The 14769-nt window shown below is 37.1% G+C and overlaps 1 protein-coding gene across 12 annotated transcripts in view; it reads right to left on the reverse strand.

Moving 5' to 3' along the window:
- The window catches only part of TPP2 (tripeptidyl peptidase 2), a 56454-nt gene that overhangs the window by 17600 nt on the left and 24085 nt on the right, over positions 1-14769 (reverse strand). For 10 of the 12 annotated variants that reach the window (XR_012833090.1, XR_012833087.1, XR_012833089.1 and 7 more), the window contains exons 17-24: positions 14201-14355; positions 12958-13074; positions 11347-11447; positions 9219-9315; positions 8820-8957; positions 6791-7035; positions 6507-6585; positions 4574-4612 (exon numbers count right to left, since the gene is read on the reverse strand). Coding sequence is in view for 2 of the 12 variants with exons in the window: in XM_075740511.1 (XP_075596626.1) it covers positions 4574-4612; positions 6507-6585; positions 6791-7035; positions 8820-8957; positions 9219-9315; positions 11347-11447; positions 12958-13074; positions 14201-14355 (971 nt within the window). In the remaining 10 variants the exon portion in view is untranslated. The remainder of the gene's footprint in view (positions 1-4573; positions 4613-6506; positions 6586-6790; positions 7036-8819; positions 8958-9218; positions 9316-11346; positions 11448-12957; positions 13075-14200; positions 14356-14769) is intronic. The other 2 variants (XR_012833098.1, XM_075740551.1) reach the window with 1 other exon arrangement.

Consider the following 14769-nt stretch of genomic DNA (forward strand, 5'->3'; position numbering starts at 1 on the left):
ATTCTCTCAGGTAGGTAGTTCTGGTCTCATGAGATTCTGCAAGGATCACAAGCTATGGCCACTGAAAGGAGCTTCAGACGTAGGTACCTTCCTTTTTTAAAAGAGCTTATAGAGAGGCGCACTCTTCTCTACAGACATCAGACTTATTTCATAGGATAAATAAGGTTTAGGTGCTTATCGCATTTAACTCAACTATCACAAGACCATAAGATGGACTGAAGGCTTCTTTCTTTTCTCAAGTCTGGGTGTAAACAGCAGCATTATTTGTAAAGCTTGGCAACCCCCTAGATACCAGAAGATCCCAGAATGACACTATCATTGCCATTACAGAAAGATTCATCATTACAGATTAAAGAGAGGAAAGGCAACTCTTCACAATTCAGTGCTTTAATCTGTTTTCTTATTCAAATTTCACTCTAATTATTCCATAGATTTGATTTAGTATATAGCTATAAAAAGATATAGAGCTACAGATAGAGAAAGGCAGCAAGCAAGCACATTATCCACTGAAAAAATGACTTTAAGGAAACTTTCAAATTAGTGAGAAAGCTGCTCTTTGTTTATCTTCTAAAAAAATTAAGCAATATTAAAAACTTTGGAAGCATATAGGATACACACTTTGGTAAGTGTACTCCGCAGTTTGATAAGCCTCAGTGAGTTTACTTTTGACTAGAACTACAAACTGCATACATCAACAAGCATAATACTCTCTAAACAGTCACCTCTTAAAAGAGCTTAATTAACAGTTAATTTTGTTTAAAGATTTAAATTTAGATTTTTCTCTGATGATTCAACATCTGGTATTTTATGTGGAAAAGACATATGAACTACTGTTATTTGTATTTTAAAGCATTCCACAGCCATCCTATTTTTGAAGGCCTTCTGATTAAACAGGGATAGTGTCTTAATGCTCAAGGGAAGTAATTCTTTTACATGTGACTTCACAATGGTATTTATTAGTCTTCTACTAGTACTTATCAGTATCTGCATAATGCATTTCTTGCTTCAAACTGGAGGAAAGAATGGCAGAGTAGGGAGAAAGATGTAGAAATTTTCTATCCCTTAGCTAGTTGTTACATATCGCTGTTCAAAGCTGCATTATGTAAAAGAACAAAAAAATGCTTCTTACAGACCAGCAAAAGTCAACAATCTGTTTTCATTCTGTGGCCAGGACAAAACTTGGAGACAAGGGAAAGAAAAATAAGTCAGATTGTAACTGCATTACAAAAGTTAGGCTGGGAAAGAAGAAAGGTGCATAGAACCAATTTGGTTTTCACACGGTTGTTTAGCACGTGCCTCTCCATTAGAGACCAAGCGCACTTCTAAGGGTACATCAGCTTCCCAAGTCACGGCAGTAGGACAGTCTCTACATCCATGGGGATCAATTCCAACAAAAATCATCACTGAATTCTGAACTTCATATATATCACAGGTTCAGTAGTCAGAAAGGATTTTTTTTTTCCTTAAGTCCAGACACACTGAAGACAGGAAGACATTAAGTAAAAACCCATACCCAAGGGTTGTTCTGGGTTTTGTTTCAGGTTTGGGTTTTTTTTAGATAAAGTTAAGTTCCCCAGAGTAGCTCTACGAGTAGAAAATTATGGATTAGGCATATGATTCTGTTGTATGTGTCTAGTAAAACAAAGACACCTGCTTATTCTGTGGAAAGAACCCATTGACTTTTTTATCCAGTTGCCCAGAGGGGCTCATCAGAAGCACACAGCTGGAGGCCAACAACTAGCAGTGTACTCCAGGGATCAATACTGGATCCGATCTTGTTCAATGTCTTCATTAGTGATCTGGATGATGGGGCAGAGTGCACTCTCAGCAAGTTTGAAGATGCCACCAGACTGGGAGGAATGGCTGACACAAGGTGCCATCCAGAGGGACCTTAACAGCCTGCAGAAATGGGCTGTCAGGAACCTCATGAAGTTCAACAAGGAGAACTGCTAAGTCTTGCACCTGGAGAAGAATAAACCCAGGCACCGGTACATGCTTGGGGCCACCCAGCTGGAAAGCAGCTTGGCAGGAAAGGACCTGGGGTTCCTGGTGGAAACCAGCTTGAATGTAAGCCAGAAACGTGCCCTTGCGGCAAAGAGGGTTAACTGTGTCCTGGGCTGCATTAGACATACTACCAGCAGGACAAGGAAGGTGATCCTTCTCTACTCTGCACTGGTGAGGTCACACCTGGAGTACTGTGTCCAGTTCTGGGCTCCCCACTACGAGAGAGACATGGACATACTGGAGAGAGTCCAGTGAAGGTCCACGAAGATGATGGACTGGAGCATGTCTCCTATGAGGAAAGGTTAAGAAAGCTGGGACTGTTCAGCCTAGATAAGAGAAGGCATTTGGGGGGTGGAAGGGGAGGAGGAATCTCATCAATTTGTGTAAATACATATAGGGAGGGTGTAAAGAGAAATCCAGACTCTTTTCAGTGGTGCACAGTGACAGGACAAGAGGCAATGGCCACAAACAGAAACACAGGAGGTTCCCTCTGGACATCAAGAAATACTTCATCACAGTGGGAGTGACTGAACACTGGGTACAGGTTGCCCAGACAGGTTGTATAGTCTCGCACCCTCGGAGATACTCAAAAGCTGTTTGGGCATGGTCCTGGGAAACTAGCTCCAGGAGGCCCTGCTCCAGCAGGGAGGTTAGAACAGATGACCCTCAGAGGTCCCTTCCAGCCTCAGCCATTCTGTGAAAACAAAAGTACTTTCAAACAACCAGAAATGCCCACCCTGGATTTCTGGCAGTGTCATGCACATAGGTGCAATCTAACAAATTCCCTCCCTCCTCAACTAAAATAAAATTAAAAAAAAAAATAAAAAATTTAAAAAAAAAAAAAAGAAGAAAGCTTTCCACAGAGTAGTCACCAGTCACACACACGTAAAATAAAAACAGGACTTGTAAATTAACACTCCTAATCCTACAAGAGAACCTGGACTTGTCTGTGAAAAATATGAAAAATGTGCACATACCTTTTTGACTGACTGGGTCACAAAATATAAACATGCTTTCCATGCTGGAAAACATCTTAACAGCATGTAAACTTAGGACAGGGCAGGGTAAATATTCAAAACTTGTAAACTAGGAAGGCATCACAGTTGCATTCCCAGAAAAATGTATTAACTAATGGAGCTCTTATGGATCAGTGCTCTGAAATACATTGTGTTTTATCTATTTGCTGCTAGTACACTGATGCCTCTTGTAAGTGGAAGTATCAAGAAGAACAGTTTTTATTTTGGCTTGGGTGGGTATACTGCTCAGATCTCAACACAAATCTCTGTTCTAAAAACAAAAGAAAAAACAGAACATGCAATCTCTTGGATCTGTTAAATAGGTTTTGTTTTGCAAATTAAATTATGATTAGAGTTTAGCTCCCTTGTTAGACATTCATTTAGTGAAGATTTTATACTCTATTCATCAGGAAGCTGCATTTCACATGGGATTTTAAATCATCTTTCTAAATATGATCTGCATAATTTTCAGATGCAGTATGAAAAGAAAATTGCAGCAATGTGCATTAAAATCCTTCTTGTAAAGCCTAATCACGTTCCCATGCAGTTATTACACTAACACCAGAGTAAGTTAGCAGGCTCAGTTACCAGTTCACTGTTATCGAAACAATAGGTTACTGCAACAAATGGTGTTATTCATGATTCTTATGTCTTATTTCTATACAAGAATCCTGGCTATTTTGCATGTCACTCCAGAACACAGTACCTTGGAAAACAAAAGAATGTAAATAGCCTTACAACTTAAGAACAAAACAAGAAAAAAAACAGTAGCCTTATAAAGGTAGCCTATTAAAATATTTTTGGGGTTTTTTTTTTATAATGACTGTTTCAACCTCTGACTGCTGGCAGAATACTGTGTTACCTAAGGTAAAAATACAGGAAAGCACAATATTAAACACTGCTATGTTAAAAGTCACTCACTCCCTACCCAAAATGTCTTATACACTCTCCAAAATTCTTTCAGTAAGTTCTACTACCTGCTACATCACTGTACAAACTCTAGCCTATAATAAGTTATATTCAATTTGGGTAGAATCATGAACTGAGAGATTTTTCAATCAAGTCCATCCCTCCTAATAAAAAACTGCTTGCTACAGAATGTTTTTTAAGACTGTAATTAAGCCATCTGTCAATTCAGTAACTTGGTATACAGTTAGATATTCAATTCTACATCAGAATGTTAGGTTTGTATTTTCTCAATTTGCAGACAGAATAGAATAGGCAGAAACACTTGCCACAGAAAATCTTGACCACAAACACTGAAGATTGCCGAGTACTTCATAAAAAGAAAAGTTACAGACCACTAATCACCACATGCATTTTTACAGGGCTTATTGCAGAAGTATCCAGATGCTCACATGCCTCTCAGCTTTGTAGTACAGTAGTGTTTTGTCATTCTACCAGTAGACATACTTAAGGTGCTAGAGTAAATAACTCAGGACTAAGGAGGCAGATGAAGGAGACAAATTAAAAACCAATACTGGTAGACAAATTCTTTAAGTCATATGCAAAAAGACTTAAGTATATCTTTTTCAAAAACTAACATTCAGTACCTTTTTAAATTTTCCTTGTCGCTTTGCTGCAGACTGCCCCTGGGAGTTAGAATAACATACTGTAAGAAAACATGCACACACCACATAGGATGGAGACACCTTCTCTGTACAATTATGTTTATACTTTCAACCTACAGATTTTTTAAACTTTTAGAAGTCACATCTGTGATCAAACATGCTCTTAAAGCATGCTCTTTCAGGTTTTTAAAAGTAATTAAACAATGCATTATTGTGTATACAGTCCGTTATTCCTGTAAGACAAGCAAGTGTTGTTAACCACTTAGCTTAAATTAATAAATTACAGAAATTCAGCCTCAAAAGTGTAGATTTTAGATTTTGACTGTTTAGTGGCATTGTTCTATTTCATAATAAATACACAGCAATTAGACACATTTTCCCTTACATTGCATCCACTTGCTGACCTAGAGACAACTTTGCTGCCTAGTCCTCCTTTTTTGTCTCCTGGAACATAGTGAGGTTCACTAAAGGCAGCAGAAAGTATCTGATGCTATTTGATACTTTTTTCAGTGAAATAGGACCATAACAGTAATGCCTTAGACTATGACATGAGACACACCTCAGCTAGAATTTCCCTCCATGTAAGCTCTTAAGTGTTCTTCATCAAATGAAATTTGACAGGCAATACCTACCTACCTCCTACTTCCCATCCCAGAAATCACTGTATATAACCACTTAGTCTGGTTTAAAAATAAGATAGATGACAATTACAACCAATAGTTCAAGGAAGTGCAGAATTCAAGTTAGGGAAACTATACTACACTAATGGATTTACCATGGATTTCATAAAAGTATACTTGCAACCTTGCAGGAATCACAAAGAAATATAAACCTAAGTATTTTAGTGTTCTTAGTTACTGGTTTTTCATCACTGACCATAAATTCTCCTGACAGACACTATCTAACCTGCAGCTACATGCAATCTGCCCCAAAAGCACTACCTACAACCAAATCGGATTGAATGAACTAAACTTTTCTAGTCAGCAAGATCTAAAGGTATGTGCCCACCTACCCATAGAAACTTATTTTCAATAAAAACATACTCTAGTTTTATACATCTTATCACATCTTGTGATATGGACACACATGAACTACCTCTAAATAGTAACAATTCCCAGGATTGATTCAAATTTATTCTCGACTTTGCCATCTATTTAAAAATAGCTAAGGGAATCTTCTAAATACCTTAGCACCAGATACACACACGAGTGATCTGGTTGCTATAATCACTGTTGCACTACAGATTCATACAAGTTAGAAAACAGTTTTTACAGAATGCTGTATTATGAGCAAAAAACCCTACAGCTTTTTTCTACCATCACATACAAAGATTTTACATCATTCCATTGGAGCATACAGCTACATTAGTGGTTGACAACATCAGTGTGCAGCAGGTAAGAATATCTGCTTATACATTTCAGTCAGCAAAATTCCTACTACTTTGTAACGGCAACACGTAGGCATTAAGAAAGCACATATTTTTGCTGAAAACTGTATGCATGCAAGGAAGAGTATAGCTGTTTATTAGAGAACCAACATGCAGAAAACACAATATATATGCACGTATTTTTCATTCAAAAATTAGACTAAGCTAGGTAATTAAATAAAATCACTTTAAAGGCTGCCACACCAATAAAAAAGCAGTTGCTTCTACAAATACAAGGATTCAGAGTGAAATAATTACAATTCAAAATTCAGAAAATGAAATTTTAAATTATAAGATGAAAATAAAAATAGAACTCCTTAGAAGTTATTCTGACTTTATAATGTAACAACTGTTTCTAAAATGCACTATGTTACTAAGCCTAGTGCTCTTTTAAGTACTAAAACCATGAAATACAGCACTTCCTGGCATGCCATTGACTCACTTCAAAAGTTTCAGAAAATGAAGCCATCATCCATTTCAAATACTCACAGCTTTCTTTCCAAGTTCTGTTTTAGACAGTGTAAGAGCTCCTGCAAGATAACATCCTGGTCCTGCTCCTTTAGGTATTCTATTCAAAGAAAGAAAGTTCAGCATTAAAACCAGGTTCATTCATGTTCCATGGGGACTACAATAAAGAATCCAAACAGTGAAAGAGCAACACAAGAGGAATTACCAAACCTAAACAGGTAGACACTATCAAAGTATCACTTTAATTAGGCACAGAGGCAGCTGGTTAGATGTAGATGAGAAAACACAGGTCTTCATTAACTTACTTGTCATCAGGCAGAGATGTAACAAAGAACGGCTGACTGTGTTTTGGTGGTAATGTCAAACTGTTGGATTTCTTCTTCCCTAAGAGAGCAAGGCTATGGTTTTCATAAATATCTAAGCTCAAGGTACTAGACAACCTATGAGAAACAATAAACGGAAGGTCTTTGATGCGATCCAGCTCACTGTTCTGTTCGTGACGAATTTGTAACCGAATAGTGTAATCTCCTTTTTCCAGTTTCACAGAATACTGAAAGAAAGAAGTTCTCATAAATGTCAAGATTTAATACTTCACCATTCACAAAGAAACCCAGAAATAAGACTGTTGTGTTCTTCTTGAACCAGATAGCTCTAGCCATTTAAAATATGCTAGATTGCTAAGTTTTGGAATCTCCTGAAAACAGTGCTTTCAAGAATTGGTAACAGCCAAAACACATTTTGGGTTGATTGAAAAAAATTAAGTTTCCAGACCACAAAATAACCTGACATAATTTGTTCCTATTCTAACACTGTATTAACTGCTCAAATAATAATAATTCTTGATAAACTTTCAGTTCAAAACCTCTAGCAGGTTTGCTTTGATACACTTTGAATTTACTACGTAACTGTGGTGTAGATCACAGGACACCTACTGTCTCAAACACTGTACCAGCTTTCACACAAAGGGACCCAGTATTCCTGTGAGATTCAAGGCTGCAGTTTAAAGAGCTGCCAGACTCTTTGCCATGAGCTTTTTATATACTCAGTTAAGGATATGCAGATAAACTCTCCATTTATTTAAAAAACCCAACAAAACCCTGCCCCCCACCAAAAAAACCCAGCCTCTCAAAGTCTTAGTTTTGAAAACATTCTCTCATTTCTATCAATCTAAAAGGGCACCACGTGGACACTTGGAGCAGTAGCACACTGTTTGCTGCTGCTGCTGCTGCTATAACACAAAAGGCAGTCCTAAATAGAAAGGGACAATAATTCAGAACTACCCTGCTCCCACAGACTCCATCTCCTGGGTTAGGGAGTCATGCTTCCTGTTTGTATTTCTTCCTGGATTAAATAATTTTGAATTGCTTTAGAATTGTTCTATGATGCACAACACCAGAGATTTACAGTGTGGTGGTCCACCAGGTGTAAGTAACAGACTATTTTGGTGATTTTTAGATTTTAGCACCTTAAAATGCAGGCTAAGGAAGCGAAGTTTAAATAATGCAATTTCTGAAATCCATTTATAAGACTCAAAAGACATGCGTTAAAGTTCATCTTTTGTACACTTCCAGAATGATCAATCTATCAAAATAAACATTACATTGATGAAGTTTAACTGATTTTGGATTGGTAAAATATGGTTTCAAAGCCAAACGCTATGGAAAATGTTTCTTTTTTTTTTTTTTACCCCAACTCTCCTCTGCACAAGATCCAGACACATGGTCTGTTCCAGCAGAAAGAGATTCCCACAGAGAGTACAGTATCTACAAGTCTCGTGCAAAAAACTTGCCTTGAAAGATCATAACAAAGTAAACCACACTACAGCATTTAAAAAGCTGTTTGAAAACATCAACAGCACAGAAGACAGCCTTCATGGACACAGAAGCCTCTGATCTATCAGCAGACAAGTCAGACTACAGAAAAAATAATGGATCCTTTCCACCTTAAGCAGAAAAAGTCATTGTTGTAAAAAATCCAAACATAAAGACAACAAGAACTTGAATTTACTTCTTGAGAAGCACTGGTCAAAAAAATCAAAAGAACTCACAAGTTAACAGCTTTTTGTAGAAATAAAACACACTGTAACTCTTTCTCCTTCCTTGGAAGAGAAAGACAAACTCATAACGTTCTATTTCACAGAAACAAACCTGTCAATCACTTCTTTTTCATACAAATATACCACCACTCAACCTGTCTTCATGTGAAGATATAAGAACATTATAGCTACGCATCAGGAAATGTTAGGAGCTAACAGTAGGCCTGGGACATGAAAAAGGATAAACATTTTCACACTCTGCAGAAAACAGAAGGTAAAATAAATACATTACTCTGTACCTGGTGTGGATAGGCATCTCCTGAACCCATTTGTCTTTTGTTCTGGTCAAAAATAATCCAAAGCTGACTATCAAATTCAGATTCGTACAACAATTCACAAAGAAGTGGACAGCTTGGAGTCACTTCTCCACTCTTCGGCTATTAAAACAAAGATAAAAACATTTAATCCACTACTGATTAAAACAAGTAAAATCATTACACATATATTCAAAAGGATACCTGAACTAAAGCCCATTTCAAGCAACAGTACCTCCTAAAGAGAAGCAAATCAGAATTCTGACTGTAGAGTCTAAAGCGTGAGTCTCGACCTTGTTTCCAACAGAAAACTGAAGTGTGGTTTTAAAAAACATGCTGTATTTCTTAAGTACTTTTCAAAAAACAACCACCCATAACCCTTACCTGATGGAAGTTATAGGTCAAAATCATCTCATACAGTTGACGATTATTTGGTAAAATATCTCTGGAGCCCAAAGGTTTTATTTTTGCACTCACTGGTCTGCAGTTAAACAAAAACAATGGAAGGTACTATTAAGAAACATGTACCCTCTATCAAAATTTGTCTTGCTTAAGCAGAAGCATATTCCGAAGTACAACTGAATTCAGCACATGCAATAACATCTCTTAAAATATTGTAACTATCCAAGCAGCACAAACTTCTCAGTTAAAATGAATGTCCGTTAAAAAGCAAGGTTTAGTGACATCACAGGCACTGTCAACGTAAGAAGCCAACAGAACTTAGCAAGAATGTCTAAATGCTCAATATTACAGGCCATTAAAAAGGGGGGGGGGGGGAATCAACAGACTTCAGGAATAAGAAAAAAAACCCCCAAAACCAGGTTACTTTACATCTCTAGTATCCATGCTACAATCAGCACTTTTATTCATAAAGATTAATGGCACCATAATTAGAGGACAGAATAAATAGTTGATAATTGTTTGTTACAGAAGGTTTTATGAAAAGATGATTTATAAGAGGCCTTACAGAAATCAGAGTAGTAACACAGAAGAATGTTAACATACACCTATGTAGTGCATGTTAACTCAGATACAATTAGGACAAGCTATTGTTTAGAGTAGTGCAAACACTTTAGACCTTAAGCAACAAAGAATATAGGCTAAATAACAATGATATAGGAAAATGAGAGCTTCAGAAAAAAATAGCACAATGAGGGTGGCCTGGCATCATTTAATTCATTCATTAGGGTGGCCCAGTATCATTTAAGCCTACATTTCATTCATTCATTCTGACAACCTTTAATTACACGATCAAAATTTTCCTGTAAGATCTTGTCAGGTCTTTCATTGCCAAGAGTGCAGACTAGTCACCCAGTAAAATATCTGTGCTGGGTCAGACCACAGGTCCATTTAACCCAGGTTTCCTAGTCTGGCAGACACCAGACAGACTGCTGACAGAACAAAGTAATACCACACATGATAGACATCTCCGTAATACTCACCCTGCCTCCAAGCATTTGAAACTCAAGAGACCGAATGAGAAGCCATTCAGTACTTTCCCCCTCACCCCCATGTTATTACTTCATTCAAGAGACACTATTCATACCTTAATGTAAATACATGAATACTTCTCATTAGTTCACTTAACTGCAGTTCATTTACTGTCAGATGAGTGCCTCAAATACTACAAGGAGGTAACAGCATCTCCATTTTACAAACCAAGAATAAGGCAAAGATATATTAGGGGATTGCTTTATTTCCTCACTTAAGGCATATCGCATCAGGTAGTTCTGAATTTAACATTAGGTGGCATGTTCATTAAACATCAAACTCTTAGCAACCTCAATTCCATATACAAGTATCCAAAAGTCCTAGAAAGAGCCCAAGGTCTCCACTGAGAGGCCCAATTAATGGAAAATTTTGGATTATTGACTATTGTGAAATTGTCAGGCCCAAGTCTTAAAAGTACTGCTTAAACTGTATGGCATTTCTTTCTCCTCCTGAAGTGACCAACTTTAGTAATTGCTGCACTGGTTCAGAATATTCCAACAAAGCTTTTCCTCCAAATCAGCATGTGTCAAACTGACAAGAAGACAAACACAACTTTCTACACAAAATTCTGCACCCCATCCTACAAAAACCACTTCCAATAAGCAAGAGAGAAGACACTCTTCCCAGGTTAAAGTTCGGCAGGATCTGAAGCAGCTGATTAAAAAAAAACCACAAAACAACAGTAGCACCAAATAACACTACAATTTGTTTCTTTAGATATTAAAGTGCCTTTTACCTCTAAATGTCTCATTTAGAAGCAACGGAATACTTTTTTTTTTAAAATTAGCTTAAGGAAAATAATTTGTATGGAAAAGCTCACCATAATTCTCAAATTTTGTCAAAGTTAAAGGAACTAAAAAAGAAGAATACTGAGAAATTTTATTAATTGATGCTTCCAAACCTACTTAAAATTTGACAAGAATATTGTTGTTATCTTAAATTTCACTGTTAGCTTGTTACTGCTTTAACCACATACTAATAGTTTTCCCACTTTCCCAATACAGTTCCCCAGAAACTCTACCTGAGCGTTTGAACCCAGCTTTTCAGATTTATGCATGGAGCAATATCTTCATACTTCAACAGGGACTGAACATCAAATCGTACGATGCCTTCTGAAGCATGCTAAAGAAAGAGTAACAATTACACTTCTGTGCACTTACAACATCAGATGAGGACCATCTGATATGTCCCTCAAAAATACAACGCAAGCTGTATTTATCTATACTCTAATTGAAAGCATCACAAAACTTATCTGTTTTACAACATACCTGTTTTAAAACTTATCTGTTCTATTTATATTCCCTCCCCCTTAAATTAAGTACTTTGTACAGAAGTGTACAAGTCATAGTTCGAGCAGGGCTGGGTTTTGTTTGTGTGTTTGAGACTATTTCCTTTGAATATGTAATTCAATAAATACAAGTATTCATCTAGAATCTTCAAACAAGTATTTTATGGTGCTTCTGCTTAGGATTATTATTACAGAATAGTTTAACTTTGCAAAAAAGAAACAATATTACATACACAGGCTAGTGATGGGCAAAACAATTTGAAAACCTTTTTTCCAGCAGTATCCCATGACAAAGCCACCAGTATATCAGCACTACTAAAATGTTTTTATGGAAGTTACAGGTGCTCAAGAAGGAAGGGCAAAACTGTATTCTCTCATTTTTTAATTCTCCATTATTCAGTTGATGTAATCTTGCTGGGGTTGGGGGAGCTGCTGTGCAAACCACCAGCTCCTTTTCCTGCTCTACTAGTTCAAGACCTTAGCACACTGCATCCACTATTTTTTCCCCAGTTTATTCAGCTGTTAGAGCCTGAATACACCCAAATTCACCCATAAGACAGTTATGATTTGCTCTGGTTCTTAGCTGAAAAAAAAAAAAAAAAAAAGGAGACGACAGGATAAATTAGCATGGTGCTGCTTCATGCAGGTATTGTCATCTCAGCTCTCAAAGAGAACCTGCTCCTGAGGGAGGCAAAGTCAAGCCAAGCCAGGTTGCACAGCACAGCAATGAACACAGGAGCAACACAAAGTACCGTAAATATTATGATAGTAATGTTTTTAGCAACTTTTTCAATCCTTTAGTATCATATAGCCTTAGGAATCACAACACTGCCTATCCACTGCACCTTCAACTGCCCTAAACGATGAATCTCAAGCCAACTGGCACATCTCAATAAAACACTGAACAGAAAATAAATTGTAATCACATTTTATTCTGAAACTGGCATTCAGAGTATTATCTTTTAGGAATTGTAGTCTACGTATTCAAGCCCTAGATCTGTGGTCCCAGCAAAGTTTATTCATACAAACACTTGCTAGTGTAAGTATAGTTACAATTTCAGCTTTTTAGTATGTCCTTTCTATTGGTGTTGGGGATTTTTTCCTTCCTATTCCCCCCCCTATTGATTTACAATAAAAAGGATTGAAAAAAATATGAATAATGGTAATGGGCATTTCTGTGGGACTGAACTCCTATTTACCTGTTCTTAAGAGAAAACATGAACATTTCATGTATAAAGATACTTCTAGTCTTTCTAAATACAGGCAAAAATGAAGAAAAGCTTTTTATTCTGAGATACCACAGGACTTCAGATTAATTCAAAATAAACACTCTGAAAAACTTACCATGTTTAGCTGAGGAGTGGCACAAAGTACACCATGGAAAGAAATTGTGTAATTAATGCTAACATCGCTAAGGCTTGCCCACCACCGAGCAACACAGAATTCAATGGTTCTTCCAGCCTGGGTAACAAAAGCACAAAGTTAGACTCAAGCTCTCATCTTCCCCTTCTATTCACCCCAGCCTCCCTCATCCCAAGCGAAAGAAGTTGGAGTATAGCTCAAAAAAACACCCTGTTATGTCCAGTTTACTCCAGTTGTATAGGTTTGTACAGTACTAAATCAGACATTACACTTGGTCCAGAAAACACAAGACAGTGCCAACAAAATAGGATGACTGATGACCACATCAAAACAAAGAGTGCCAGGGGTATACCCTCAGAAAAAAGGTACAGCTTTTAAATGCTACATCCTCCTTTCCTATTCTTCAAACTAGACAGATAGGTTAAGTTCATAGATGAGTTTAATAGGTGTGCCCTAGAAAATGTGTATCAGAAAAAAAGAGATCCCATTCTCTGCCTAAATCAGATGGCATGAAGCCTGGAAGGTTTGGGGGTTTTTTTCTGTTGTTGTTTTTTCTTGTTTTTTTAACTAACATGACAAAATTCACAACATGTCAGTGGGATAAACTTAGCTTAGGGTCCCCCACCTGACATTTTCGCAGAGGGTAAGGGAATGAATAGCACAGAAATCAGAATCGCTCTTAGGCTTTAGAGCTATACAACTAAATTAAGCAAGGTAGGGGACAAACTCGAGAAGTGAACTCTATCATTCACACCCCTGAACTGTTGCCTCACTCCCTGGTTCTCTTGACTCTTGAGCTAGCATTATTCAAGCTAAGCCTGCTGTCTCTAAGCAGTATGAATGTAAGCCAGTCACTTATCACCTGGCTTCAACATCAAGGAGACATCCCAGATTACCACATTAAGCACTAAAGTCAAAATGTGCTGAATTCCATTTATCCAACAAGTCATAGCCCCTATTTGAAAGGGAAACAAATTGGTCTGTATAAACAAGTACCAACAAATTGAAAAGATTAACATGTATTATAAGGGCATCATCAAATAATTAAGAAACACTAACAAGCTATTACAGATAATTTCAAAACCGAAAACCAGATGCATTCACTACTGCAACAAACATAGGATTTCTTGGGTTTGAGAAAAAAAAAATCCAGAATGACTGATGTTATACTGCACTGATACATTACTTTCTCCCTCTTCCCCCACATCACCCTAAGGTGACTTACTAAGACAGGAAACGCTTCAGTCACCGATCCTTTTTCTGGTAAGGATGAAAATTTGTAGAACTCGTGACTTCTGTATGCTTTTTGTTTCACTAGCTGAACAGCATGAAGCACAAACTTTGCAGTCACATCAGCTGAACATGAACACACTGTCACTTCTAGATTAAAGAAAAAAAAATCAAGTTTAGTTTCAAGAGCCAAGAACTTTAGAAGGAAAGCAAAGATTCACCAGAAAAAACACTAGTTTCACAAGTAATTTGTCAATTAGGAAATTATGCAGTACCCCAAATGGCTCCATATGTGAAAAATGCTTATATATCAGTTATTTACAAAGACCCTTTCAGATTAAGGAAAACTAGTGAAGTTCAGGTATTATGAGTTAAGAGAAACATGACAACTAAATGGTGAAAATCAATCAGATAGTATAGATGTATAATCTGTACAGAACAGACTGCTGCTGAATTCCAAATTAAGAGTCTTATCAGTAACATCAGTCTAAATGAAAGATTCTTGAAAGGATTAGTAGTTAGTAGTCTCCCACAGGAAGACACGGGAAAAAAAATTACTTTTTC

This window comes from Balearica regulorum, chromosome 1, assembly GCF_011004875.1.
Source record: "Balearica regulorum gibbericeps isolate bBalReg1 chromosome 1, bBalReg1.pri, whole genome shotgun sequence".
NCBI classification, from domain to species: domain Eukaryota; kingdom Metazoa; phylum Chordata; class Aves; order Gruiformes; family Gruidae; genus Balearica; species Balearica regulorum.